Genomic DNA, 23508 nt, shown 5'->3' on the forward strand with positions numbered 1-23508 from the left:
CATTAACCCTGACCCTAATTTGTCTCCTGATTCCCAGTACTGGCTTTGACACTCATCCCTGTCTTAGCACACACCTGAATCCAATCCCTGATCCCTAATTTTGATCTAATTTTTACTTTTAGCACCAAATCCCAACCTTAACCCTAAATCTTGACCCCTAAACCTAAAGCTCATTTGTCACTTGATTCCTGATTCACCCCTTCCGTTTATCCCTAATACTGACTATGCCAACCTTCTCTAATCCCTAAAACTGTACTTCTAACCTAGTTCCTGTTGGTGACCCTTAACCTGACCCTGAACTCTAACTTTGACTTATGTTGGCCATCCTAGAAAACAAAATAATGCTCTTAATCCAAACTTCACCTACACAAAACGCACCTGACTCACACTAATAAATCTAAATTTTAACCCCGGTTTTATAACTCCAAAAGCTAACCTTAACTCCTAAACCCAACTCCACCTAATCCGCAACTCACCCAATGTGTTCCTACTCACCCGCTATCAACTAACCTCAAAGCCGATCCCCGCCCTGCGCCACACTGCCACCCACTCCTCGCCCTCCCCCAAACTCATCTGCTCCCAGGAAGGGCCTGGCTCCCGAAAAACGGCCTATTTAACTCCGAGCACAAGCGGAGATACACTGAACGCTGATCTCTCCAACAGGACCCGAAACAGACGCAGAAGAGTCAGCGGCCCCACCCGCCCACCCGCCTCCCGGACCTGGCCTCGCAGCCCCACCCTGAAGCCCCAGCTCGCCCGGTCCTCCCTACCTGCGCTGCCCGGCTCTGTGCCCCGCCCGCTGGTCCGCTAACCCTCTCGTTCTCCGGGTGGCTCTCAGGCTCCGGCCTCGCCCTCTCTTCGACACTCTCTCGGCCACTTCCGTCCCGGGAACGTCCCCCACCCGCGGGCGGCGCCCTGGGCCCGCGCTCTATGGTCGCGGGGGCTGCAGGAAGCTGCTCTGGCTCCAGCTCTCGATGCTTGAGAGCCCGCCGACTACCGGCAGCCCCTCCCCGGCAGGAAGCGAGGGTGCGGCGCAGCCAGAGAAGGCGCCCGAGCTGCGCCGGAGTTCCCTTTTAGGCTCTAATCCTTCCTTCTTCTAGCCCGGGGAGAAGGCGAGGGCGGTTCCCCAGAATGCCCGCCCCCAGGGAGTGAGGGGGCGGCAGGCAAGTACCCTCTATTTGCATAGCGCCCGGGACGTGGCGCGCACCGACGCCGCTTCCGCGTCGGGGGGAACTCCAAGTCCCGGAATGCCTCTCGGGTAGGTGCGTCACTTGTGTTGTGTTGGAAGTTGGGGGGAATCGAGTCTGGGAGGCGGGTCCGTTTTCAGAGACCCTGCTAGCACCTAGGAGGAAAACCCCGCTGAGGAACCTACAGGTGGGGTCGACTGACGGTCCGGGTCGCGCGTAGGGTTGGGGATTGGGGCCGGGTAGAGGGGTGAACTCCTGCGTTTCTGCACATCCTTTCCGTAGATGTCTCATATGGAGCTGGCGTTGGACCCGGGTGACCATGACCTGCTGGGCTTCTTGCTAGAGGAAAGCGGAGGTTTGGTGGCGGCGCCCGATGAGGCCTTGGAGGCTCCGCTGGGTTGGGAGCTGCCACTTTATGAGGTGGGTAGGGGTCTGAGTCGGGGAGGCCCGGGGCCGGTTGTGGGGTGTGTCCCTGAGGCAGTGGGAGGTGATAGGTTAAAGCCTGTTAATCTGAACCCTATGCAGGCTCTGAGCAATTGGGACGTAGAGGATTTCCTGAGCTGCCTGCCGAGTCCCCCAGCATCGTTGACCGTTTTCAGCAATTCTAACCCCTGTCTTGTCCACCATGATCACACCTATTCTCTCTCACGGGAGCATGTCTCCATAGATGTGGGTAAGTCTGTAATAAGTGAAGTTTTGGGGGAGGAGAGGACTCACGGGCCTGGCTATTCATACTTTCCCTTTTTCAGATACTGAGAGATATGGAGAAGAGGGGGCTCAGATGACTCCATTGCATGTGGAGGAGCCGGCAGAGCAGGTACTTGACTTGATTTACAGGAGGATTATTCCCCGCATTGCACGGGTTGGGGCAGGATTCCCCATTCGTTTCTGACATCCCTTTGCAACTCTGCTGCCCACCTCTCAGGAACCCCAGGAGATTGCTAGGCTAATACTGACTGAGGAGGAGAAGAGGCTCTTGGAGAAGGAGGGGCTTACCCTGCCTGGGACGCTTCCTCTTACTAAGGTAAGACTCCCATTGGAGGAGGGTTGTGAGTCCCAAGTAGGCCAGTTCTGTTAATTTTATATCAGTAACTTGAAAAAGAACTGAGGTGAGAGATTAGCACATTTGTTGTTACTAGGAAGCTGGGTGCAAGGGCAGATGGTGGTTTTGCAGGGCTTGTACAAAGTTTGGTGTTCGTTTTAAGTAAAAATTCAGAATTATCAGGGTAATATTAGTAAAGGGATATGGAAAGTACTGTGCAAGCATGGGTCCCTGACACTTACATTTCACTGGTTTCGCACTAATCTACCTATAGCTGAATAGTAGAATTAAGTATTAGGGTTCATCAAGGCTGGATTGAGTAGTATAACAAGAATAAGTGTAAAATCCCGATTGTCAAGCAGTGAGTGGCGGCCTCACGTGCACAGCATTGTGATACTGTGATGAAATCAATGTTCATTAACAGAAAGGTTAAAAGAGTTTTAAGTTCTTAAAAGTACAAGTTGAGGGAATTCCCTGGCAGTCCAGTGGTTAGGACTCTGTGCTTTCACTGCTGAGGGCCAGGGTTCAATCCCTGGTCGGGGAACTAAGATTCCACAAGCTGCGAAAAAAGAAAAGTACAGGTTGAGTCAACAGTGTGATATGGCTACTAACAAAGTGAATGGAGTTTGGAAGCTGTATCGTCGGATACCAGTAAACTAACAGTGTTGCTGCTAGAAGGGCAGTAACCGTCTTGCTCTCCTTTTTACTGGCCAGAAAGCATCTTAGTGTCCAGTTTTGAGCCCCGATCTTTGACAGATATTAAGAGGATGCAGTCCATCCTGCGAAGAGTAGATAAGATGATGAGTTGTTTTTTGCCCAGTTTTTTTTAAACTCTGAAGAAATGTCAAGTGCTTTTAAATAGCTAAAGACCTTTGTTCTATTACAGCCCCAGAGATCAGGTGCTAGGTAAGTCTAATAGGTAGAAATAATAGAGGCAGATGTTGGCTCACGATAAGGAAGTTTTTTTTTAGTTAATAAAATTGTTACAGTGGCTTGGCTTGTGAGGGCATTAACAACTGGTCCTCAGAGGCACTCAGACAGAAGCAGAGTGCCTGTTGGTCAGGGAAGCTGTAGAAGGAATTTCCACATTGGGAAGATCGAACTCAGTTGCCTTCAAACTCTTTGGTCTAATGTTCCTCGGATGATACCCCTTTTCCTGTCTTCTCTCAGATGGAGGAACAAGTTCTGAAACGAGTGCGGAGGAAGATTCGAAACAAAAAGTCTGCTCAAGAGAGCCGCAGGAAGAAGAAGGTGTATATGGGGCGTTTAGAGAGCAGGTATAAAAGGGAGTGGAACTCGGGGGTGGAGAGAACAGAGGTAATTGGAAGTGTTAGGTTTTTTAAGGGTGGATACAGGCCATGCCCCCACATCCCTGTTATTCCTCCAGGGTTCTGAAATACACAGCCCAGAATCTGGAGCTACAGAACAAAGTACAGCTCCTGGAGGAGGAGAATCTGTAAGCAACTCTTCGACATCAGTCCTTTCTCATCCCTCCCATTTAATACTGTCTCAGTCTTTCCCTTGCTCCACACTTGATTTCTAATTAGGCAGCTCCCACGTGTAAGGTCTGGTGCTTGGCCTTTAGTGGGTCTCTGATTCTAAGAAGCTCATAGTAGCAGGGAATAAATTTGCAAGTAACTATGGATAAGTATCAAGAAGGAGAAAGGAGGGAATAAGAAAGACCTCATGTGGTGGATGGCATTTGATAGTAGATAGGATTCTGGGGTGGAGGTGTGGGGAGCATTCTAGGCAGAGAGAACACAGCATAGTCCAGTCTGGCTGGAACCCTAACACGGGTGAGTTGGGCTAGAAGGTAGAGAACGTATAATCCCTAGTGAGGATTGTGTGCAGAGCTGATCAGGCAGTGTAGAACCACTGAAGGGGTTTGCAAAAGGAGTTTAAATCAGGGCAGAGACGTGTGTGTTTGTTTTAGTGAGGTCAGGCATTTTGTTCACAGAGAGGAAGAGATCACTTGCAAAAATAGGTACAAAAGAGAGGATCCAGTGCACAGGTGGAGGAGATGAACTTAACAGGAGGGTTTTGTTGTATGTCAGGGTGCCAGGCCAGGGGCTGCTGTCTGTCCCCTCTCTTCCTCTAGGTCCCTTTTGGATCAGTTGAGGAAACTCCAGGCCATGATGATTCAGACAGCAAACAAAGCCAGCAGCGGCACCTGTGTCTTGGTGAGGATGGTGATGGAAGGAGAGATTCTCTTCTCAGGTGGCACGGATAGGGGTGCAATGCAAAGCCCTTCTTCATCTCTTTTCTCCTGTGCTCTAGGTCCTGCTGTTCTCTTTCTGTCTCCTTTTTGTACCTGTGATGTACTCGTCGGACACAAGGGGGAGTCTGCCAGCTGAGCGTGGAGGTGAGATCCTTGAGGATACCATTAAGGAAGGGCTAGGGGAGAAGCCCAGCCTGCCCTGAACGGCATTTGTCTCCTCAGTGTTGTCCCGCCAGCTTCGTGCCCTCCCCAGCGAGGACCCTCCCCAGCTGGAGCTGCCTGCCCTGCAGTCAGAGGTACCAAAGGACAGCTTGGACCATGAGCTCCAGGCTCCTAGCAATTCTTACTGCCTCTTCTATCACATGCCTCAAGCTCCTAGTGCAGAGCCTCCCCTGAAGTTGCCACTGCCTGACAGTTTCTCAGCGTCCTCCTGCCCAGGTCCCATCTCTCCCCTGCATGCAAATCTCACAAGTGAGGGAGGATGGCTCCCTACCCACAGCTCCACGTCTGTTATCTTGCCGGGCAGATATTCAGGCTAGGTGTGAGGATGTGGGGGCCTCAGTCATGGTCTGCAGCCCCCAGTCTGTGTTCAGAGGAAAAGGGACGGGAGGGGGCTCGCCTCAGGTCCTGGTGCCCTGTCAGGAAGCCTGAGGACTCAAACACACCACACTTACTGGCTTTCTGGGTCTTTTATTTGTACCCATGTATGTCTGTCACCCCATGAATGGGCCTGGGGGAATCAACTGACCTCCTTGAACACTTCATGCAGTGAGGGGATGGGGTGAAGAAAGAAATAAATAAGTGATTCTGATGCATGGGTCACCCTCAACCCCTCTTTACTGGCGCGGTTGGGTGGGGAGAAGGGAGGGCATGATTGTCCTGGTGGCTCAGGGCTGCAGGAGAGTGGGGGTGGGTGTGGAGGAGGAGGAAGGGCCAGGCTGAAGGCTGGGCTGTTAGCGCCTCCTTCCACAGTTCACGAGGCGCACTCTGGGCTTGGGTTTGCCACGGCTTCCTTTGGTCCAAGTTTGGGCCTGGTGCTTAGTCCCGTGTCCTGTTTGGCGATTGGCCCTGGGGCCTTTTTATGCTGCTGCTGCTGCAGGGCCAGCTGCATGGCCCAGATGCTCAGCGGCCGCATGTAGGCCAGCGAGCGGAACACCTGCTGCTGGCAGTACGCCTCAGGCGTCTGGAAGGCCAGGCCCAGGCGCTCCCACACAGTACGGTAGCAGCCTTCAGCTGTCCGGAAGCCCTCCCAAGTCAGGCCCTGTCGGGAGAGATGGCAGTCATATTACTTGGCAACCTCTGAGTAGCTATTTCAGCTGGACAGATGGAGAGAATAGGGTCTGTGCCCTCAGGGAGTTCCCAGCCAGTGGGGGAGATAAACTTGACTCACAGGCAGAAGCCTGAAGGCAGGAGATAGAATGCATGCCAGGGAAAAGGGGGAGGCTCTCTGGATGGATAAGATGACATTGAATTAGGCTGTACAGAAGTTTGATGGCTGAGGAAGTTTGCTAGGCCAAGGTACAGATGGCAGAGAGTTGGGGAAGGGAGTGAATTACCTCTTGGATCATGGTGGCTGCCAGCCCGTAGACCACACCCACCCAGACTTCATCAGACTGGACACTGGATCTATCAGGAACACCATGGGGCTGCATTCCATTCACAGCCCCCATGGCCCCTCCTGCAAAGCCCTGGACATTGAATTCAAAGATAGTTTGGAGAGCACGGACCACATGTGGGGTAGGAAATACCTAATGGGGCAAGGGAAGAAACACAGTCTCTTAAACTTGGTTCCCACCTCCAGGAAAAAGCCTTACCTTTCTCTCCGGTTCCTCCTCCTAGTCTCTCACCTCACTGTCTCCTTCTCCTAGGCCACTGGCCCTCAGGAACCACTGGCCAGCACACTGGTCAGACATGATGCTATAGGACTGAGGCTGAGAGCTGCAGTCATAGTTGTAATAGCGGCCTGGAGGAGGGGAAGGACAAAGTAAGGCTCCTTGCCTCCCCAGAGCTGCCTTAAGATTCCTTAGGATCCCCCAACTCACCATTCCACAGCAGTCTCTCATAGGCTTCTTGGCCCCGGCTAAGGATGGAAGAAAATTTATCCTGGACCTCCTGTGCCCCACACAGAGCAGCCATCTTGACCATCACAGCCACAGCTGCCAGCCACAGTCCTCCACAGTAAGCACTGATCAGAGACACAGGTTCAGGGAATTAGCCTGGCAGCTCTAGCCACTCCCATGTAGAAATAATAGGCAGTCACTCGTCCTTAAGCCCACAATCCCTTGATGCTCAGTTCCCCACCTCAGGCCCCTGGAAATCCCTACCCCCCAACCTGGGGCCTGTGGTGACCCATCCATCATAGGTTTGGTCTGCATAGCCTCCATTCTCAATGAGTCCATCTTGGTCCTTGTCAAACTTCATTTCAGACTCCATCACAGCCTAGAGAGGGACCAAGATACTGAAGACCTAGATGCTAAGAAAAGACAACAGTAGCCAGCCGGGCTCTCCCCAAACACCAGGCAGCATGCCCCTGGCATGACCACTGCACATGCATCCCTTACCAGACACACAGGCCACATGTCCCTCAGGAAGCAGTGGTCACCCGTCAGGTAATAGTCCCGATAAACCTGCAGCACAAACTTCAGGTTCAGGTCCTTCCAGTCCGCAGTATCATGGACCACATATGCATTGACCCGGAGCCATGGCTCATCATCTGGGGAGGGGAGAAAACCTGTTTCATCTGCACTGCAGGGTAGGGTAGAGGGTGAAAAAATTGAGGAAGAGAAGCTCACTTGTGGTGGAGGGACTTTTACCTGGATCCCCAACATCATGAGGCACAACGTTCCTCCTTTTCACAGGTGCTATTATCCCACTCATCAGGTACTGTTGCTGTGCCAGATCCTCCCTGAGAGTGGCCAGAGCTGGGGGAGCAGATACACAAGCGGGGGGCGCGGGGCAGGGAATGGGTAGGCTTGGGGTAGGGCACAGAACTGTGTGTGTATGACTCCAGAGGGGAACCAATAAGCAGGATCCACATTATGTTTGGGTGGAAGAGACAGTGTGAGGGACCACAAAGGTTCAGGGGCGTGGGGAGCTAAGAGGGCAGAAGAGGCACAAAAGGGACCCTCACCCATGTCATACTGCAGGCTGAGCTCGAGTTTGGGCCAGAGCATGACGAGGGCAAAGGAAGCGTAAAAGTGGACATCATATGTGTTGTACATGCGATATTCCTGGCCTGGAGGAATAAGGGAGACACACTGTTGCCAGGATTCCTGCTGCTCCTTCATACTGCCCTGCCTAGCTGCTCCTCTAGCATTGGGGGTGGGGCACTGTCACACTCCATACCTGACACTTAACCCCTCATCCCAACCAGTACCCTGGGATAGGCAAAACCCATCATCCCGCCTGGGGCAGGGCACCAACTGGCCTCATGGATATGGCCTGCCATACTGCGCACACCAGCGGCCCATACCTTCAAGGTAGCCGAATCGACCATACTCTCGTAGGAGGGGGCGGAGCTGACACATGCTCCCCACCGTCTCCTCTCGTAGGCAGTCCTCAGGAACTTCCAGCCATACTGTGCCCCCATCAGCCAGGAAGTATAGTTCATTGAACAGCGCAGATTTGTACCAGGCAGGCAAGGATCTGGGGAGTCAGGAGGAGGGAACAGTCCAGTGAGTGTGGACCTCCCAGGAAAGGACGGATTCTGGGGTTCAGCAGAGTAGGGGTCCCAAGTGAATCCCAGCCCAACTCTGCTGACTTTGGTGGGTGGAGACTGAATCAAGGAGTCCCAGTTGAGGTGTGAGTGCCTGGGAGAAAGGCAAGAGATGGGCCCCACTGGCACCTGTCATCCAATACCGGGCTCTGCCAAGCCGAGATCCTCTCTTCCCAGTCTGCATATCTGCACAGTGCATAGTGGCTAAGGGTGGGTGCTGCATGACCATCTGGGCCAAAGAACCTTGTGTACCGCCTGGGGTGGAGAGAAAGGGGAGGGATGAGAATGTGGGCTCCAGCTCAGAGCCCCAGCACCATGGACCCTGTGCTCTCTCATTCCCATCACCTGTAGTAGACCTGGCCCTTTGCTCCAAACATGATTCTGGGCATGTCCCAAGCCAGTGAGAACTCCAAGCGGCACTGGCCTCGAGGTGGCAGCTTGCCCATAACACACACTGCCCCAGCGAGGCCTACTCCTTTCTGCGAGGGGAGGCTTTGGCCTGAGAGAAGCGCAAGATGAATCAGCACAGGCACCCCCTTCAGCCGCAGGGGTCCCTAACATGGGAATAAAGCCTGCTTGTTACCAGGCCTCCCACCCCTGCTCCCAAGACAGGGACAACCTCTCTTCCCACCACCTCCCTGTCAGATCCCCCATCACCAGCGAGGGAGTCCAGCTGTCCATCCTGAAGTAGATCCTGCCACACCTGCTGCCCAGTGCTGTCAGGGTCAAAGGCTGTGAGGTGGGTTACCATGGTATCTGCCTGTTAAGGGACCAAAGACTCTGTGAGGAGAAACTCCACAGGTACACTGGCTCCTGACTAACTCCCCTGAATATATTCCCGCCTCCAAGTTCCAGAGGCTAGGGTGGTGAGGGTGGGACTCAGGAGGTGAGGAAGTGAAGAGACCATGGTGGCATGGGGGGTGGGCTAGGGCCAGGCTGAGAGTAGGGGTTCAGAGGCTATGGTATGGGGCAGCCTCCTCCATACCGTGAGTCGTGCAGCCAGAGCCATCGTGTAGGGATTTGGAGGGGTTGGATGATGCAGAAGCAGCCCCTGTACAGTCTCCCCATCACGCTCCAGACAGAAGGGCTCATTCCACAACCCCCCTGGGGCATCGTCTTCACCCCCCAGTCCATTCCGCATGGAGAACATGATGGACACGTCCAGGGCTTCATCCCCTTCATTTTCCACATCCCACACAAAGACTCCTACAGGCAGGCTGCTGTCCTGGGAGCAGAAGATCAGACTCAGATGGTCCCAGCGTATCCCTTCTGGCCTCACTCCCCAGGATCAGTCCTTGGCACCGATGATCTGACTCAAATACCCGGCAATATACTCTGTCTTCCACTTGCATCTCCCCATATTGCCTGGCAGGCTGTCTGCCAGGAGACAAGACCAATTGGGCGGTGGTCCTGGGAAACCAGCATGATGTTCACTCTCCACCCCCTCTTGCATAGGTCATGGAACTTCCAGGAGAGACAGATCCTGGGGAAGGGAGAGCAATGGAGGAAACACAGAAGGGGAGCCTCACCTGGTAGTCATGGGGCAAGATGGGTGTGATCTGGCGGCAGGTGAGGGTGACATTTTGGCCAGGAAGCTGATAGACAGTCCAGGCTCGGGGATACAGGGCGTGGTAGAATGCAAAGTACCCACACAGGCCCCAGTTCCAGCTCTGCAGGACACTCGGGCGCTCCACAGACAGGACTTGCTGGTACACAGTCTGCCCTTTCCGGCGCAAACACACTGTGAACTAAACCAAGAAGGTACATGGGCTGGAAAGGGGTAACCCACAGGTACCTCAAACAAGTCTCCCTCTCCTCAGAGTAGCTCCTGCCCTGCCAGAGCCCGCAGTGGCGACCAACGCACCACAGCCTCACTCATCCCCCAGGCCTTTCCCCCAGGCTCAGAGTGACCACCGAGTCGTGCCTCCCCCATCTATCTCCCTTCACTAATGTGGTCTTAGTGCCCTAAGCCAGGCCCTCACCATCTCTGCTTTTACTCTTCTGCCTCTTCTGAAATTTGGATTTCAGACTGATCTTTCTTACAGAGAAATCAAGATATGTTGTTAGTCTGTGTTTATAATGTTTCAGTGACTCCCCGTGGCCCTCAGGCTAAAGTCTAAACTCAACTACCTGGCTTTCAAGGCCCTTCTTGACGTGGCTTCTCCCCGCCCATCAGACTCATTACCTGTTCGAGCCCTTATATTCTGCTCATATCAAATACTGTTCCTTGAGAGCACTACATTTCCTTCTCCACGCCTTTGCTCATGTTCATTCTCCATTTGGTAAAACCCCTCATCCTTCAAGGCATAGGTCAAATGCCATCTCTTCTCCTCAAGCAGTGAGTTATTCTGCTGTGTGTCCCCCTACCCCTCTAGTCTAGCATGTTATAATGTGCTCACATTCTGACTCCCTGACTCCTCTGGAAGGGAGGGCTATGAGGGATTAATATCTCTTCCTTGGTTCAAAGTATGCCTGATATCTTTAATGTATATATGCCTATTATCTTTAATGTATATATCAAATAATTTTTTTATGTTGTTGGAATAGTAGGTAATGGTTAAGACCACAGGCTTTTAACCGCAGAGAAAACTGGTTCTGAATCCCTGTGCTTCCATTTACCAACCATGTGACCTTGGGCACGTTACTAAATCTCTTTGAATCTTAGTTTCCTCATGTATAAAATGGGCCTAATAATGGTACTTCCCTTGTAGGACTGTCTTTAAATATTAAATATTATACAAAAGAGTCACAAGGCTGGAAGACATTCCCCCGGGATACCTCAGGGATGAGCCACAGAGGAAGCCTAGGCCATTGGGCAAGGCTGGTAAACCTGAACTAGGAAGGACATTATCATTAACGGGACTCAAGGTCTGCTAGTCATTTCTCCTTTGAAGATAAGCTGAAAGCTGGAGGCCTCCCTCAGACAGGAAATAGGAACTTGGTGGACAACTCAACATGGGAGGGCACTAGAGAGATATGATGAAAGGTAGACCACATGCCTCTGGCAATCAAAGGCCTTCATCACTCCGTGATGAAGGAACACAGGGAAAAGAAGTGAAGCTTCAGAAAAGGGAAGAAGTCTGGAGATCTATGCCTGGGAGAGGGGCTTCCCAGGCCCCCAGCCAGAGAGACCTCCAGAGGAGTGACCACCAGCAGAGAAGCTGGCCTCTGGCTGAAGCCTGGCAAATCAGGGCGAGCAGTGGGCGCTCTGTGCATCCTGTCCTCCTGTGCATTTGTAGACTGTTGGTTTGTTTTCCCTTCTGATCTTTGAACCAGGTTAAGTGATCCTGGAATTCTCTGACTCTCTGTGGCTGGGTACTGGCTCAGCTAGTGGAACTGGGGCAGCAAAGTAGGTAGGAGGCATTTACTAGAAAAATGAAGGGCACAGGGGTACCTTTTTTCTTTCAGGGAACGTGTGCTCTGAGTGTCTCGTTCCTATAGTACATCCTAGAACAGGGCTGGGCACACAGAAAGCATCCTGAAAGTACTTACTGGACTGAATCATGTACATCTCTAATTGCCACATCCTACACTAGCAAAGAGACCCTTCCTGGCCTGGGAAGTACTGCTTGGACCTCTCCTCCACCTCCTGGCTCTTACTTGATCAGCAATGACTGTTTGGTGCTGGTACATTCCAGGATTAAGCTGCCAACGACAGAACTGGCCTCTCCAGCCTCGGGTGATAGTGCCTCCCCCAATGCCACCCAAGGGACAACCTAGAGAAAGAATCAGGATGGTTAGTGGGGCATGGGAGAGGAAAACGAGCCCATTTCTCCCTTTCTAGACTATAAAGATGGATTCCTCTAAACACCATGGGGATATCAAATCGACACATTGTACATTTTAAACTTACACAATGTTATATGTTATATCTCAATAAAGCTGGGGAAAAAACCCTAGGGGATGGGTCAGTGCAACTTAAATAAGCTGAAAGCCTCTTTGCCTAGCTCTGCAGTAGGCCTGGACGCTGGGCCCTCTGTGACTGGGGAGAGCTGGAGTGAGGCTCACCATAGATCTGTCTCAGGGGCACAGAGTTGATGAGGTCGATGAAAGGTGTCTTCTTCTCCACCTGGGTCTTCCGGTACCACCACTGCAAGTACCTAAGGAGCAAGGGGCAGTGTGAGTGGAGGGGTGGCGGGCGGCAGTCACCGGCCTCTCTTTGGACATCCAGCTGTGACTTCCTATTAAATGTCCCGAGGATCCATCGCCTTCACTTCCAAACCTCTCCTACTCTCAACATCTCTACAATTCAAGGTCCTCTCATCTTCCCAGTCACCCCAGGTCACAGTATGGGACTGTCTTTGTTTCTCCTCTCTACTCTCCTTAGAAGGGGCTTTCTGATCTTTTCACACCACTAACTCCAACACCACTGCTTTAATTTACTCCAGGAACTTTCGTCTGAGGTGCTGAAAGGGCCAGTTATGGTTTCCTGATTTATAATCACTCCCACCCCACATACAGGCATAGGCTGCTGCGATAACTTTCTTCTTTTTAAAATGATGATTTTCTTCCTGATTATGAAAGGTGAAAATTTGGAGAATGCACTAGGTGGAAGGTGAAAAAAATCCCACCTATATACAACCAGTGTTTACATTTTGGGGCATTTCCTTTTAAGTCTTTTTCTTTTTTTTTTCCTTTTTCTTTTAAGTTCAGCATTTAAACTGTAAGCTTTCTAATTTTGCTCTCTCATAATATCCCAGTAAAGCGTTCTAAAAACCCCAACATTTTCCTGGTCTTATCACAGCTCTGTATCCAATAGGCAAAAGATTCTGTTTGGGATTCAAGGCTTTGACATCTCTCTCAAGTCTATTTTCTAATCTTCCTTCCTACAAATTCCCATTCAGAGTGGGTCCTCATTAAGCAACCCCTGTCCTGCCAAACTCTCTCCCAATTCCACTTTTCTCCCTCACCAGCTAGTTTATACACATTATTCAAGCACACCACTTGTAACTATGTAATTGGGTAACCCCGCTGAGGCTTAGTTTCCTCATCTACAAAATGGGGATACCTATTGCCCTTCCTACCTCAAGGAATGGTTGGAAGGGCAAATGGCACAGTAGATAGGAAAGCCACAAAGTGGAATATCTGTGCATACACTGTCTCAACTCCCAATCAGACACTGTCCTGTTATTTTAGTGTTCCTCATGTGAGTCTGACATACTTTGAAGTTTCTTGGGGAAAGGGACAGTGACAAAGACTAGTTGATTATTACCCACAGCTTCAAGCACAGGGCAGGGCACATGGTCTGCAGTCATTAACTATTTGCTGAATTTACAAAGAACGTATGTACAGACAATGGGGCATAAGAGAAATGAACAGGGACAGGAGCAAGGGGAGGGAAAATCTGACTAAAGAACAGGGAGGGTACATTCTGGGGGTGAGAGGAGAGGGAGGGAAGACGAAGGATGGGATGATTGGAAGGCAGATCTTCTTTGCCGGCTTAGAGGAAACTGGACTTTGAAACTGGAGGCCACAAAGGATTGGTGAAGGGAGGGAGGGCACAGCGCGGATTAGGGCAGTGAGGGAGAAATGCAAGATATGAAGATAGGCAGAACAAAGGAGTATCAGGCGCAGAACAAGCACTCAATACATATTTACTGAATGAATGGATTCTGGCTGAAAGGGAGAGCAACCAAAATTGAGTTCTTACCGCTCTAAGGCCAAGAGAACTCTGTCTTGCTGGAGCTCCTAATCACAGTACCTACCCCCAGTTCAGCTCCCTCTCAGAGCCCACCTTTCTCTCACTCCACTTAGCTGCTGGCCATTCCTGACCTATTTGGCCTTTTCCATAATTTCAGCCCCCACTTAAGAATAATCATTCAGAATTCTTCCTTGTCTCACCCCTGCTTTCTCCTCAATGCAGGACCTCATCTCATTCCAAAACCCCTGTGTCAGTGATCCCCACCCTGTCCTGGGATGCAGAGCCAAGTCCAGGGGGCTGAGCACAGCTTCAGGCCTCTGTGATTCGGCTCATACTTAGGGACTGGGGGGTAGGATGCCTACAGATGGGTTCTTGACCTCCACGTCCCCACCACATGCACCCCAATGTGCTGCTCTCAGTACCCCAGCCCTAGATCCTATTTTGACCCAAAGCCTTTTGGGGTCAAAACTAGGCCGGGTCAATTTCAGAAGCAGCCTGGAGGGATTATTTTTGTCTGGTACAGGCCACCCAGGGGAGCTGGCAAAGGAGTCAGATACCCAGGCAGCCACAGGCCCTTCCCACTGCCTAGGGCTTGGGTTAGGTACACGGGCTCCCCACCCCAGCCCCAGAGCACTGACTGTGGAAGAGAAGGAGCCCCTATTTAAGAGGTTGCCAGGCCTGGGTTTCCTGAACTTTAAGCCTCCCTCCCCAGCTCTGTGTTTACTGTGTGGACTGACTCAGGATGACCTCTGGGTGATGCTTTCTGTTCTCACATCCACCTGCTCCTGTTAATAGGTCTTGGCCCCATCACTAGTCTTTGAACTCAGTGGGGATCTAGAGGGATCTGGAGGAGTTCTACAGCCCAGGATAAGCTCTTGGAGTGTCTGCCACCCTTGTGTGGGGGGAGACCAGGAAATGCTCTGGAAGATTATTACTAAGCTCTGGGGACACCTAAGGCAGTGCCTCTCTGGTCAAAGGTCTTTGCTTTCTATATAACGGGCCGTCTATTCCGGAATAGAGTGAACAGCACCTCTTATCGCTCTCTCCTTATGGTTGAGAGCAGGAAGGCTCTCACCCTTTCCCTGGAGCCAAAGCTTGAGGAAAGAAGCTGATGGGTGTTGGGACTATTAAATGCTGTGCCTAAAAAAGGTTCAATGAATACTCCAGCTGCTCAGGAGAATCTGGGGCTGAGAATCCCACCCCCTCCCCAGAAAACAACATTGTATTAGTACCACAGCTGCCAGAGTATCCCTTCCTACCTTGTCACAAAGTATAGCTAATCCCAAAGAGCAATCTCTGGAAAAGAGAGTGTATGTGAGAGGGAGCCTAAATGACTACAAGGCCCAAATGCTCCTGCTCTTTCTTGCTAAAAAGACAAGTTACTGGAAGGAAGGGGGTTGCAAAGAGATGTGACCTGGTCTCACCCTCCAAAACCATGGGCTTAAGAATTACGTTGGGAATGGGGGCCACCTGACTAGGACAAGGTATCCACCTATTTCTCACCCTTTCCTGCCGCTGCTGGAACAAAGTGAGGTATAATAAGGTAGTCTAGGCAATGGGATCTACTCACCTCAAGCCCATGCCCAAATGCTTCATTAGGTTGCTTAGCGAGACATTGTTGGCATTAAAGGGTTTCCTCTTCTCTGCAAACTCGTGAGCCAGGCAGATGCGCCAGCCAAAGGGAGGCACCTGGTAGCCCTTGGCTTTACCCTCATAGGAAGCCATCAGCTGCCCAAAGTCCTGCGGATTGCTGTAGCCCTGCTCATTCTGGGGTTGACTGTCTTCAGGGTTCTGGCAGTCTGTAACCTGCACAGCCTCAGTGCCTCCAGTATTTTCAGGGCAATAAGCATGTGGACCCCCTTTGGCACAGCTCGTCTGTTCCGAGGCTGGGACTCCGGTTCTCATATTCCCTGGATTCTGGGTCCCCACGACCTCAGTGGTCTCGGTTCCCGAGCTTTCTGGTACAAATTATCTGGCCAGCCAAGCCCAGATGTGGGCGCGGATTGTTGTTAGGTGTTCTCTCGGAGGGCCGGCCTCTGGGGAAAGCTGAGGTGAGCTAGTGTCTCCGTGGAGCCGGGGAGCTGTTGCTGCTGCTGCGGTGGCGGCGACAGCAATAAAGCCGCCACGGTCTCCCCCTCGGTCCTCTCTCTGGATCCTGGGCGGGAAGGATCGGGCCTCGACGTCATTGGGCCGCGGTGATTAGCTGGCCCTGCCAAAGGGCGACTGGGCCCGCGGCGAGGGGAGGAGCCCTCGGGACCAGCCCGCCAGGCACCGCCCCCGGGGCCGGCCTGGGAGCTCGCGGCAGCCCCGGCCCACTCTCTGGGCCGTGGCACCAGGCCCCCCCCAGGGGCGGGCGCCGGATCCCGCCGGCCAGTATCCGGGACGGCGTTCGCACCCGGGTGCCAGCCCGTGGGAAGGTGACCCAGGGCAGCGGGACCACTCGAGCCCCTTCCGGCCCTGCCGGCCGGGCGCTTCCGGCCGGAAGGGGCTCCGAGGGGGAAGAGGTGAGGGGGGGCGAGGGAAGTCCCGCCTCTGCCGCGGCCGCAGCCGCGCACTAGGTCCCGGACCGGTGGGGCGGGCGACCGAGGGCCTCGGTGCACCGAGCCCCCAGTTTCGACCGTGCGAGGTGTCCGGGCTAGGGACGCGAGATGCCGGGCGGCCGTGGCCCTGGGCTGGGACGTGGAACCTCGAGGGAAGGGGGCGGAGGCGGCCTGGGGGTCCCGGCGGGGTAGGGGGAGTATTCGGCGCTGAGCGGGACTGGGGGCTGGGATCCAGAGCGAATCCCTCTCTCTCCGCAGTGCCGAGTCAGCTGCCGCCATACCTCCCTTCCGCCTTCCAGCATCCCAAATCTGGGCGCTTCCCTCTGACACCCTGGTGCTGAACGCCCATTCCCCGGGTCCTCACCCCCAGGCTCACCTGAGACACCCCTCCGGGCCGTGGTACTGACCTCTGATACCCCTTGTTTCCTTCTAGATCCGATTCCGGAGCTGCCATGATTGAAGTGGTAGCAGAGCTGAGCAGAGGTCCTGTGTTTCTGGCAGGGGAGACGCTGGAGTGTGTGGTGACCGTCACCAACCCCCTGCCCCCCACGGCCACTTCTGCATCCAGGTGGGGATGCCGGTACTGAAGAAGGTGGTCCTTCTGGGAGGAAGCCTGGTATCTATAGTGCTGAGCCAGAGCTCAGGTTGTCCTGTGACTACAGCACCACCTTCTTGCTCATTGTGCTCTCATTGTAGGAAAGGCTATTTAACATTTAAGATGTGGGTGACATAGCCCTCCACTCTCCTCTCCTCTCTCCTCCCCCACTCCCCCTTTTACCCAGTATACTTCTCTTTGTTTAATGGTTTCTCTTTGGGGTTCTGGATTCTCTGATCCAGAGGACAGCCGCCTCACTGTGTTGGTCATCTCAGTGTGGTAGGAAGTTTGGGGGAGCATTTGTGAGGTCACGAACTGCCCTCTGATGTCCTCTTTTCCTCCTCCCACAGTGAGGCTCTGGCATGGGCCAGTGCCCAAATCCACTGCCAGTTCCATGCCAGTGAGAGTCGAGTAGCACTGCCTCCCCCTGACTCCAGTCAGCCAGATGTCCAGCCTGAGAGCCAGACTGTCTTTCTACCACACCGAGGTTAGAGATGGGGCATTTGGCCTTGGAGGGGGATGGAATCATTGTTACCCCAGGGTGAAATTGTCAGATTGTTCTGGTGGGTCATTATAGTCTCTGTCGCACTGGGGATGTGGAAGAGTGTAGTTATTGCCTTGGCGGCGTAAAACTGTTCCTATCTCACAACGAGAAAAGAGGAGTGGCTTGGTTTGGGTTGCCCTTTGTTGGCAGTGCTTACTGCCCCCACTTGCTGTGCTAGCCTTCTCCAGTACTAGACAATGGGGTTATTAAGTTGCAGTTTTATCATTTCTAGGCGAGAGGGGTCAGTGTATCCTTTCCACTCCACCAAAAATCCTATTCTGTGACCTGAGGCTAGACCCTGGAGAGTCGAAGTCATGTGAGTGACTGCCCCCTGACCCCTCGATTGCCTTCTAAGGCTCCTGGAGGGAGGACCTCTCTGGCTGCTTCTGGCTGCCCTGACTACTACCTCCCAACCAGACTCCTACAGCGAAGTGCTGCCTATAGAGGGACCACCCTCCTTTCGGGGTCAGTCAGTCAAGTATGTCTACAAACTGACCATTGGCTGCCAGCGTGTCAACTCACCCATCACTTTACTCAGGGTCCCTCTGAGGGTTCTTGTGCTGACTGGTAAGTAAGGGTTCCTGGAGGGAAGGGCTGGAGAAGAGCCTCACCAAAGCAGAAATGATCCTTAGAGGGTTTGTGAGAAGGGCTGGAGGGAAGCTTCCTGGTCTTAGTGAAGGTGTGAGGGGGTTGGGGAGAGAAGGTTCTGGAGCATAGGTGAGATGTGTACCTCAGCCGTGGCGTCCCTTACCTACAGCCCTCTCAGGTTGGAGTCTAAAACCCTACCCACTACTCTTCTCTCTGTTCTCTCCCACCACCTCTCCACTCATTTTCTCTCCAGGCCTTCAAGATGTCCGCTTTCCCCAGGAGGAGGCAGTTGCCCCATCCAGTCCATTCTTGGAAGAGGATGAATGTGGCAAGAAGGACTCATGGCTCGCTGAGCTGGCTGGGGAGCGCCTCATGGCTGCCACATCCTGCCGCAGCCTCCGTGAGAAGCCCTTCACACTGTCCCACCCCATCCTCCCCTCATAGTATTCCTGTCTCAGAGATTGAGTCTCCTAGCTGCCACATTCTCCTGAGGATTCAGTGATACCTCACCCCAGATTCTAAAGGAAAAGCCCCACCTTTTGGCCTCTGGCTTCCAGCCCTAGACATTCCCCAGTGCGGACCCCAGGCTTACTGTGTCCCATTCTCCCCAGATCTGTACAACATCAGTGATGGCCGAGGAAAAGTTGGGACATTTGGCATCTTCAAATCTGTATACAGACTTGGCGAGGACGTGGTGGGGACCTTAAACTTAGGGGAAGGAACTGTAGCTTGTTTGCAGGTGAGAAAGGAGAGGGACTTTGGGGGAACTGGGTCTGAAGGTCTGGGTGGAAAGAGAGGGCCTGCATAAAGAGGGGTGGCAGGTAGAAATGGGCAGTGAGGTCACCCAGGATCCCTCTGGTAAAACAGCGTGAGGTTGGGCTGCCCTCCCACCCGGAGTCAGCGCATCCCAGCGCCTGCCAGCACGCACTTCTCTTCTTGCTCCCAGTTTTCAGTGAGCTTACAGACGGAGGAGCGTGTGCAGCCTGAGTACCAGAGGCGCCGCGGGGCAGGGGGTGCCCCCTCTGTGTCTCATGTCACTCATGCCCGGCACCAGGAGTCCTGCCTACATACAACCAGAACGAGCTTCTCCCTCCCCATCCCTCTCAGCTCCACACCAGGCTTCTTCACAGCCGTTGGTGAGACCCTGACTATTACCGGGGGTGGGGGGGCACGGTAAGATGCTGCGCTTAGGTAGCGTATAATGAATCCTGATTTCTAACACACTCCCAGACATACCCATATCCAGTCTGTGACCCTCAACACTTTCTCAGACCTTCAGCCTGTTTCCTGGGTGCACTGACCCCTAAATTCTTAACAGCTTTGCACATCTTCACTCCCCCTACCCACTGGGACCCTGTGATGCACTGATCTCTGACTCGCCATTGCATTTACTTCAAGCTACGAAGTCTTGACTGTTTCACACTTGGGTTATTAGGTAGTTGATGCCATCATCCTTACTGTCACGGTTCCAGTTTACACACTAGATTTCTTCAGCCAAACTCTCGATCCTAGCTCCCTGACCCACACCTCCCCGCTCTTCCTGAATACAGGTTTGGGGTTTTTTTCTCATTTGCTAACCACATCCTGTCATTGGGTTTTACTCCTGGCTTCTAATGCTTCTACCTTTATCTTTTTTCCCACAGTATCCCTGAAGTGGCGCTTGCATTTTGAATTTGTAACATCCCGAGAACCAGGTTTGGTGCTCCTACCTCCCATGGAACAGCCCGAGCCTGTCACCTGGACAGGGCCTGAGCAAGTGCCCGTGGACACCTTCAGCTGGGACCTCCCTATCAAGGTGCTGCCTACAAGCCCTACCCTGGCCTCATATGCAGCCCCAGGCCCCAGCACCAGCACCATAACCATCTGAAACTGGCCCACGTGGCACTACTTTCCTCAGGATCCTGAGAACTCAGCACCTGGACTCTAGTAGGGCCCATTTTTTCCACCTGGGGTCCAGTGGCACAGATAATGAGAGGCAGGCTTTCAGCTGTAGCATTAATTTATTTATTCAGAATAAATGGGCAGCTTCTAGTGGTTTCCCTGGAAGTGGCAGCAGCAGTGGGCAGTCAGCAAAAGGGCGGTCGGTTGAGTTTAGCTGGAGTGGGGAGCAGGAGCCGCAGGAATAGGGGTGTTAGCTGAGCCCCACTCTGGGTCGGGCCCTCCCCCTTTGCAGGGCAGCCGGGGGTCAGATTTTTGCACCAGGGAGAACTGGCACGTTCCTGCCTCCTGACGTACCTCACACCCAGCGGGGAAGTCGATAGGATGTTGGGACCTGGGGAACCAAAGGACGGGGAAGGAGTCAGGACAGTGAAGGTCCACCTTTATCCCTGCCTCGCGTCCCACCTCCCAGCATTCCTCCCATATCTTCCCCCAGTGCCCCTGTCCCCCCTAACCGAGCTCTTGCCTGCCATATATGGATTTTTTTTGTTTCATAGCAGGAATATTTTCCCTCCAGATCCCCCCCAGCTCCCCTTACTTTGTAGCCTGAAGCCTTCTCTCTCACATTTTTGTTGGTACCTTCAGGTTCGGCCAGCTTCATACTGCTACTTTGTTCATTCTCACACCACAGCAATCTAGTCATGCCCTGGCCATCTCTCGGTCACTCACATCAGAGCCATTCTCTCTGGCCCTCAGTGGTCACTCACGTGTCACAGCAGCCCACACCGACGGGATGCAGGCAGGTGCAGTGGAAACAGTCCTTGCGGAGCCAAGACTCGCCCAGGGTGAAATATTTCCCTTCATGGTGGCAGGGCGCTAGGGAAGAGCAGGAAATGTTAGTGTGCTGGAGCGCAGGGAGTAAGTGCTGCCGCCCCCGCGTTTACCCTCTCCTGTTTCCCAGTTCGGGGGGTCTGGGTCTTCTGACACAGGATCACCCCTGAGCCCCCTTCCTCCCAGTGCCCTCTGCTCCTGTCCTTCCCTAACGCCTCACCCAGCTTTACCTTGAGCTTGGAAGTAGCACTTGCTGTGGACTCCTGGGTGCTGGAGGAGCAGAGATATCACCAAGCAGGTGATCCCCCAGCCGCCCAGGGTCCCCTTAGCCTGTCCAGCCCAGAGCATCCATAAGGCCATTCCTGCAGTACGGCCCTTTCAGACCGTTCCTGGCTTCTGTTCAGGCTACTCTGGTCTTGTCTCCTTGGCTTTTCTTTGTTTCTCTCGTCGAGTCTTAGTTTCTGTCTTTCTCCCCTGGGCTCCTGTCTCGCACCATCTCCGTGCCCTCTCACAGGCTTGGGGATGTTTATAAAGTGAGGACCCTGGCCCCCTGCTGAGTAGAGCTGGAAAAGCTGTAACTCTGTTTCCTGAGGTGAGGGCATGAAAACAAGAGGTCTAGCTTTAACAAGCTGTGAGAGCTGATTCATGCCCCACACAGCTAGGGGGAGGGAGGTGGCCATGGAAGGGGCACTGGACTGGGCACTTCCCCAGCAAGGAGGTGGGACGGGTGGGGGCCCCCAGGTGGTCCCCAGAACTCCTCCCTGGCCTGGAGAGGAAGCATTCCACCATCTCCCCCCGTCTCCCCCCGCCCTGTAACACACACACACACGCGCACGCACACACACACACACACACACACACACACACTCTCTCTCTCTCTCTCTCTCTCTCTCTCTCTCTCTCTCTCTCTCTCACTCCAGGGGTGTGTACGCTGGGATCCCTGCCTGGACCGGAGGGAGGCATTTCCTGGGGATGGCTAATCCTGTGCCCCAGCCAAACCGAGGAGATGCAGTAGGGTGCGACAGCCAGAGGCTCCAGGAGAGCGAACAGGCACCTGGAGTGGAGAATGTTTCTCTCAGACCCTAGGGCAGGGTCTCCTTGCAGTATCCTAGAGATATGGCTGCCCCTCAGAGATTAGGGCTGGGGGGCAGGTGTCTCTTTTTTACAGGCATCCCAGAGATTATCCATTGTTCATCACCCCTAAACATACTGCAAATAAAGGTTCTCCCCATGTCTGGGGATGGTTCTTTCAAAGAAGAACATCTCTAAATGCCCTAATGGTATGGGTCACTCCAGTTTCACAGAGATACCGCCCTTATCTCCTGTACATTATGGAATGAGAATTCAGGAACTTATCCTCTGACATCCTATTTTGGGTTTCCTGAAGGTTCTGGAGAACCTAAAGATGGGTGATTAAGAGTATAGGTTATAGAGTCAGACTCTGGATATAGATCCTGATTCTACTTAAGAGCTGTGTGACATTGGGCAAGTTAGTTCACCTCTCTAAACCTGTTTCCTTATCTGTAAATTGGGATAGCAATATTAACTCATAGAGTTGTCAAGAGGATGAAATGAGATAATGCATGTAATGCTCCTAGTACTGTCCCTGGCACATAGCCCTCCGAAAAGAGTGACTACTGTGGCTGGTGCTAGACGTTCCTTTCTTTGAATGATGGTGAGCAGCTCTGTGTGCACAGCTGAGAGCTTCTGCTGAGGCTGCTATCTCCTGGCACAGACTTCTGCCCCTTTCACACTTAAGCTTCTTGTCATCCCTACCACCTTCAAAACCTGCCTCCAGCAACATTTTGCTTTTGGTCGGTGTATGCTTGAAATTCTAAATGTTTGCTTTGAGAAACAGTGTTGCTAATAAGCCTACTTTTCCTAGGTCAGTACCCTCACTTCTACCCTGGGAAGAGGTATCCTTTTTCCATCCTTCCAGCTAACTTTAGGACTCCTGCTTTTTCTGGTAAGGATTCTGATCCACTTCTTCCCATCCTCACTCAAGTGAACTCTCAAGTTCTCCTTTCTGACCAGTCTAATGCTGGCCATCTCATTGGTACTAATTGCCCCAATCAAGCTGGATTTCTTTCCCTTTTTCACACTTCAAAGACCCCTGTTCCAGCTATTCTCCTCCTACCCACAGGGCCAATCACTTTGGCATTTATTCTATTTTTCCTTGTAAGTCTCTAGTTCCATTTACCCCAAGACTCCCACTCCCTGCCACCCAGTGGTTCAGATCCAACTACTCCTGGCTGACTTTTCCAGAGGGATACCCTTGCTCTCACCTCCTCACCATTCAGAAACAACTTCGCCAGTCCACCCCAAACTCCCTATCTGTTTTCTTCCAAGAAGACAGCTTAAGTGGCTGGGGATGCGGACTGCAGCGCACCTTCCCCCAGTCGGGTCTGATATCCGTTCCATTTCAGAGGAGCACCAAGAGAAGAAAAGAAAACTCACAGAGGAGCAAGGTGCCTGGATGTAGGCTGGCGTGTGGGAGGCATGGCCTTGGACTGCTCAGGGCTGGAGCAGGTGGATTAGAAGGCCTGACTAATAGAAGGGCCCAGAAGTCTTGTCAGTGGTCAGTAGCTCTGCTGGTGCCTTTGTGGGGCACCAGCTGACACCCTTGATGTTTGGACCATAGACTACCTTCTGCTCCTGCATCCTGGAGCCAAACCAATAGGGGGCGGACCCTAGGGGGGAGCTAGGGAGCTTGAAGGTGGTGGTGGTGG

At 52.9% G+C, this 23508-nt stretch overlaps 5 protein-coding genes across 12 annotated transcripts in view; 2 read left to right on the top strand and 3 right to left on the bottom strand.

Moving 5' to 3' along the window:
• The window catches only part of TLN1 (talin 1), a 32234-nt gene extending 31173 nt beyond the window's left edge, over window positions 1-1061 (bottom strand). The window contains exon 1 of one of the 2 annotated variants that reach the window (XM_029202551.1): window positions 771-1061. The gene's annotated coding sequence lies outside the window, so the exon portion shown is untranslated. The remainder of the gene's footprint in view (window positions 1-770) is intronic. The other variant, XM_029202550.1, reaches the window with a different exon arrangement.
• On the top strand, window positions 1028-5258 carry CREB3 (cAMP responsive element binding protein 3). 4 transcript variants are annotated; one of them, XM_029202557.1, is made up of 10 exons: window positions 1028-1258; window positions 1470-1607; window positions 1713-1860; window positions 1937-2004; window positions 2113-2211; window positions 3400-3506; window positions 3617-3685; window positions 4328-4409; window positions 4507-4591; window positions 4670-5258. In XM_029202557.1, the coding sequence occupies exons 2-10, from the start codon at window positions 1470-1472 to the stop codon at window positions 4984-4986; spliced, it is 1113 nt and encodes a 370-aa protein (XP_029058390.1). In that variant the 5' UTR covers window positions 1028-1258; the 3' UTR covers window positions 4987-5258. The 4 variants fall into 4 exon arrangements, with proteins under 4 accessions (XP_029058390.1, XP_029058391.1, XP_029058389.1 ...); XM_029202558.1 differs by having other exon boundaries at window positions 1051-1262; XM_029202556.1 differs by having other exon boundaries at window positions 1176-1374.
• Window positions 5122-16253, bottom strand: GBA2 (glucosylceramidase beta 2). Of its 2 annotated transcripts, none has more exons than XM_029202552.1 (17): window positions 15374-16253; window positions 12171-12262; window positions 11763-11878; window positions 9692-9910; window positions 9148-9387; window positions 8820-8922; window positions 8508-8661; window positions 8292-8417; window positions 7920-8092; window positions 7578-7682; window positions 7261-7368; window positions 7009-7160; window positions 6780-6886; window positions 6490-6632; window positions 6295-6410; window positions 6004-6195; window positions 5122-5708 (listed from the first exon to the last, which is right to left on the bottom strand). In XM_029202552.1, the coding sequence occupies exons 1-17, from the start codon at window positions 15706-15708 to the stop codon at window positions 5421-5423; spliced, it is 2769 nt and encodes a 922-aa protein (XP_029058385.1). In that variant the 5' UTR covers window positions 15709-16253; the 3' UTR covers window positions 5122-5420. The 2 variants fall into 2 exon arrangements, 1 of the variants encoding a protein (XP_029058385.1); XR_003790767.1 differs by having other exon boundaries at window positions 5631-5708; window positions 6004-6135; window positions 6262-6410; window positions 15374-16218.
• Window positions 16148-20139, top strand: RGP1 (RGP1 homolog, RAB6A GEF complex partner 1). Of its 3 annotated transcripts, none has more exons than XM_029202554.1 (9): window positions 16148-16307; window positions 16777-16911; window positions 17289-17425; window positions 17715-17798; window positions 17900-18049; window positions 18324-18470; window positions 18682-18809; window positions 19017-19206; window positions 19714-20139. In XM_029202554.1, the coding sequence occupies exons 2-9, from the start codon at window positions 16796-16798 to the stop codon at window positions 19935-19937; spliced, it is 1176 nt and encodes a 391-aa protein (XP_029058387.1). In that variant the 5' UTR covers window positions 16148-16307; window positions 16777-16795; the 3' UTR covers window positions 19938-20139. The 3 variants fall into 3 exon arrangements, with proteins under 3 accessions (XP_029058387.1, XP_029058386.1, XP_029058388.1); XM_029202553.1 differs by lacking the exon at window positions 16148-16307 and adding an exon at window positions 16331-16429; XM_029202555.1 differs by lacking the exon at window positions 16148-16307 and having other exon boundaries at window positions 16567-16911.
• MSMP (microseminoprotein, prostate associated) lies at window positions 20125-21680 on the bottom strand. The gene is made up of 3 exons (XM_029202561.1): window positions 21010-21680; window positions 20716-20824; window positions 20125-20342 (listed from the first exon to the last, which is right to left on the bottom strand). The coding sequence occupies exons 1-3, from the start codon at window positions 21137-21139 to the stop codon at window positions 20162-20164; spliced, it is 420 nt and encodes a 139-aa protein (XP_029058394.1). The 5' UTR covers window positions 21140-21680; the 3' UTR covers window positions 20125-20161.
• Between the last annotated feature and the right edge of the window lie 1828 nt (window positions 21681-23508).

Source organism: Monodon monoceros, unplaced genomic scaffold, assembly GCF_005190385.1.
Source record: "Monodon monoceros isolate NGI ecotype Baffin Bay Population unplaced genomic scaffold, NGI_Narwhal_1 Super_Scaffold_5, whole genome shotgun sequence".
Lineage (NCBI taxonomy): Eukaryota > Metazoa > Chordata > Mammalia > Artiodactyla > Monodontidae > Monodon > Monodon monoceros.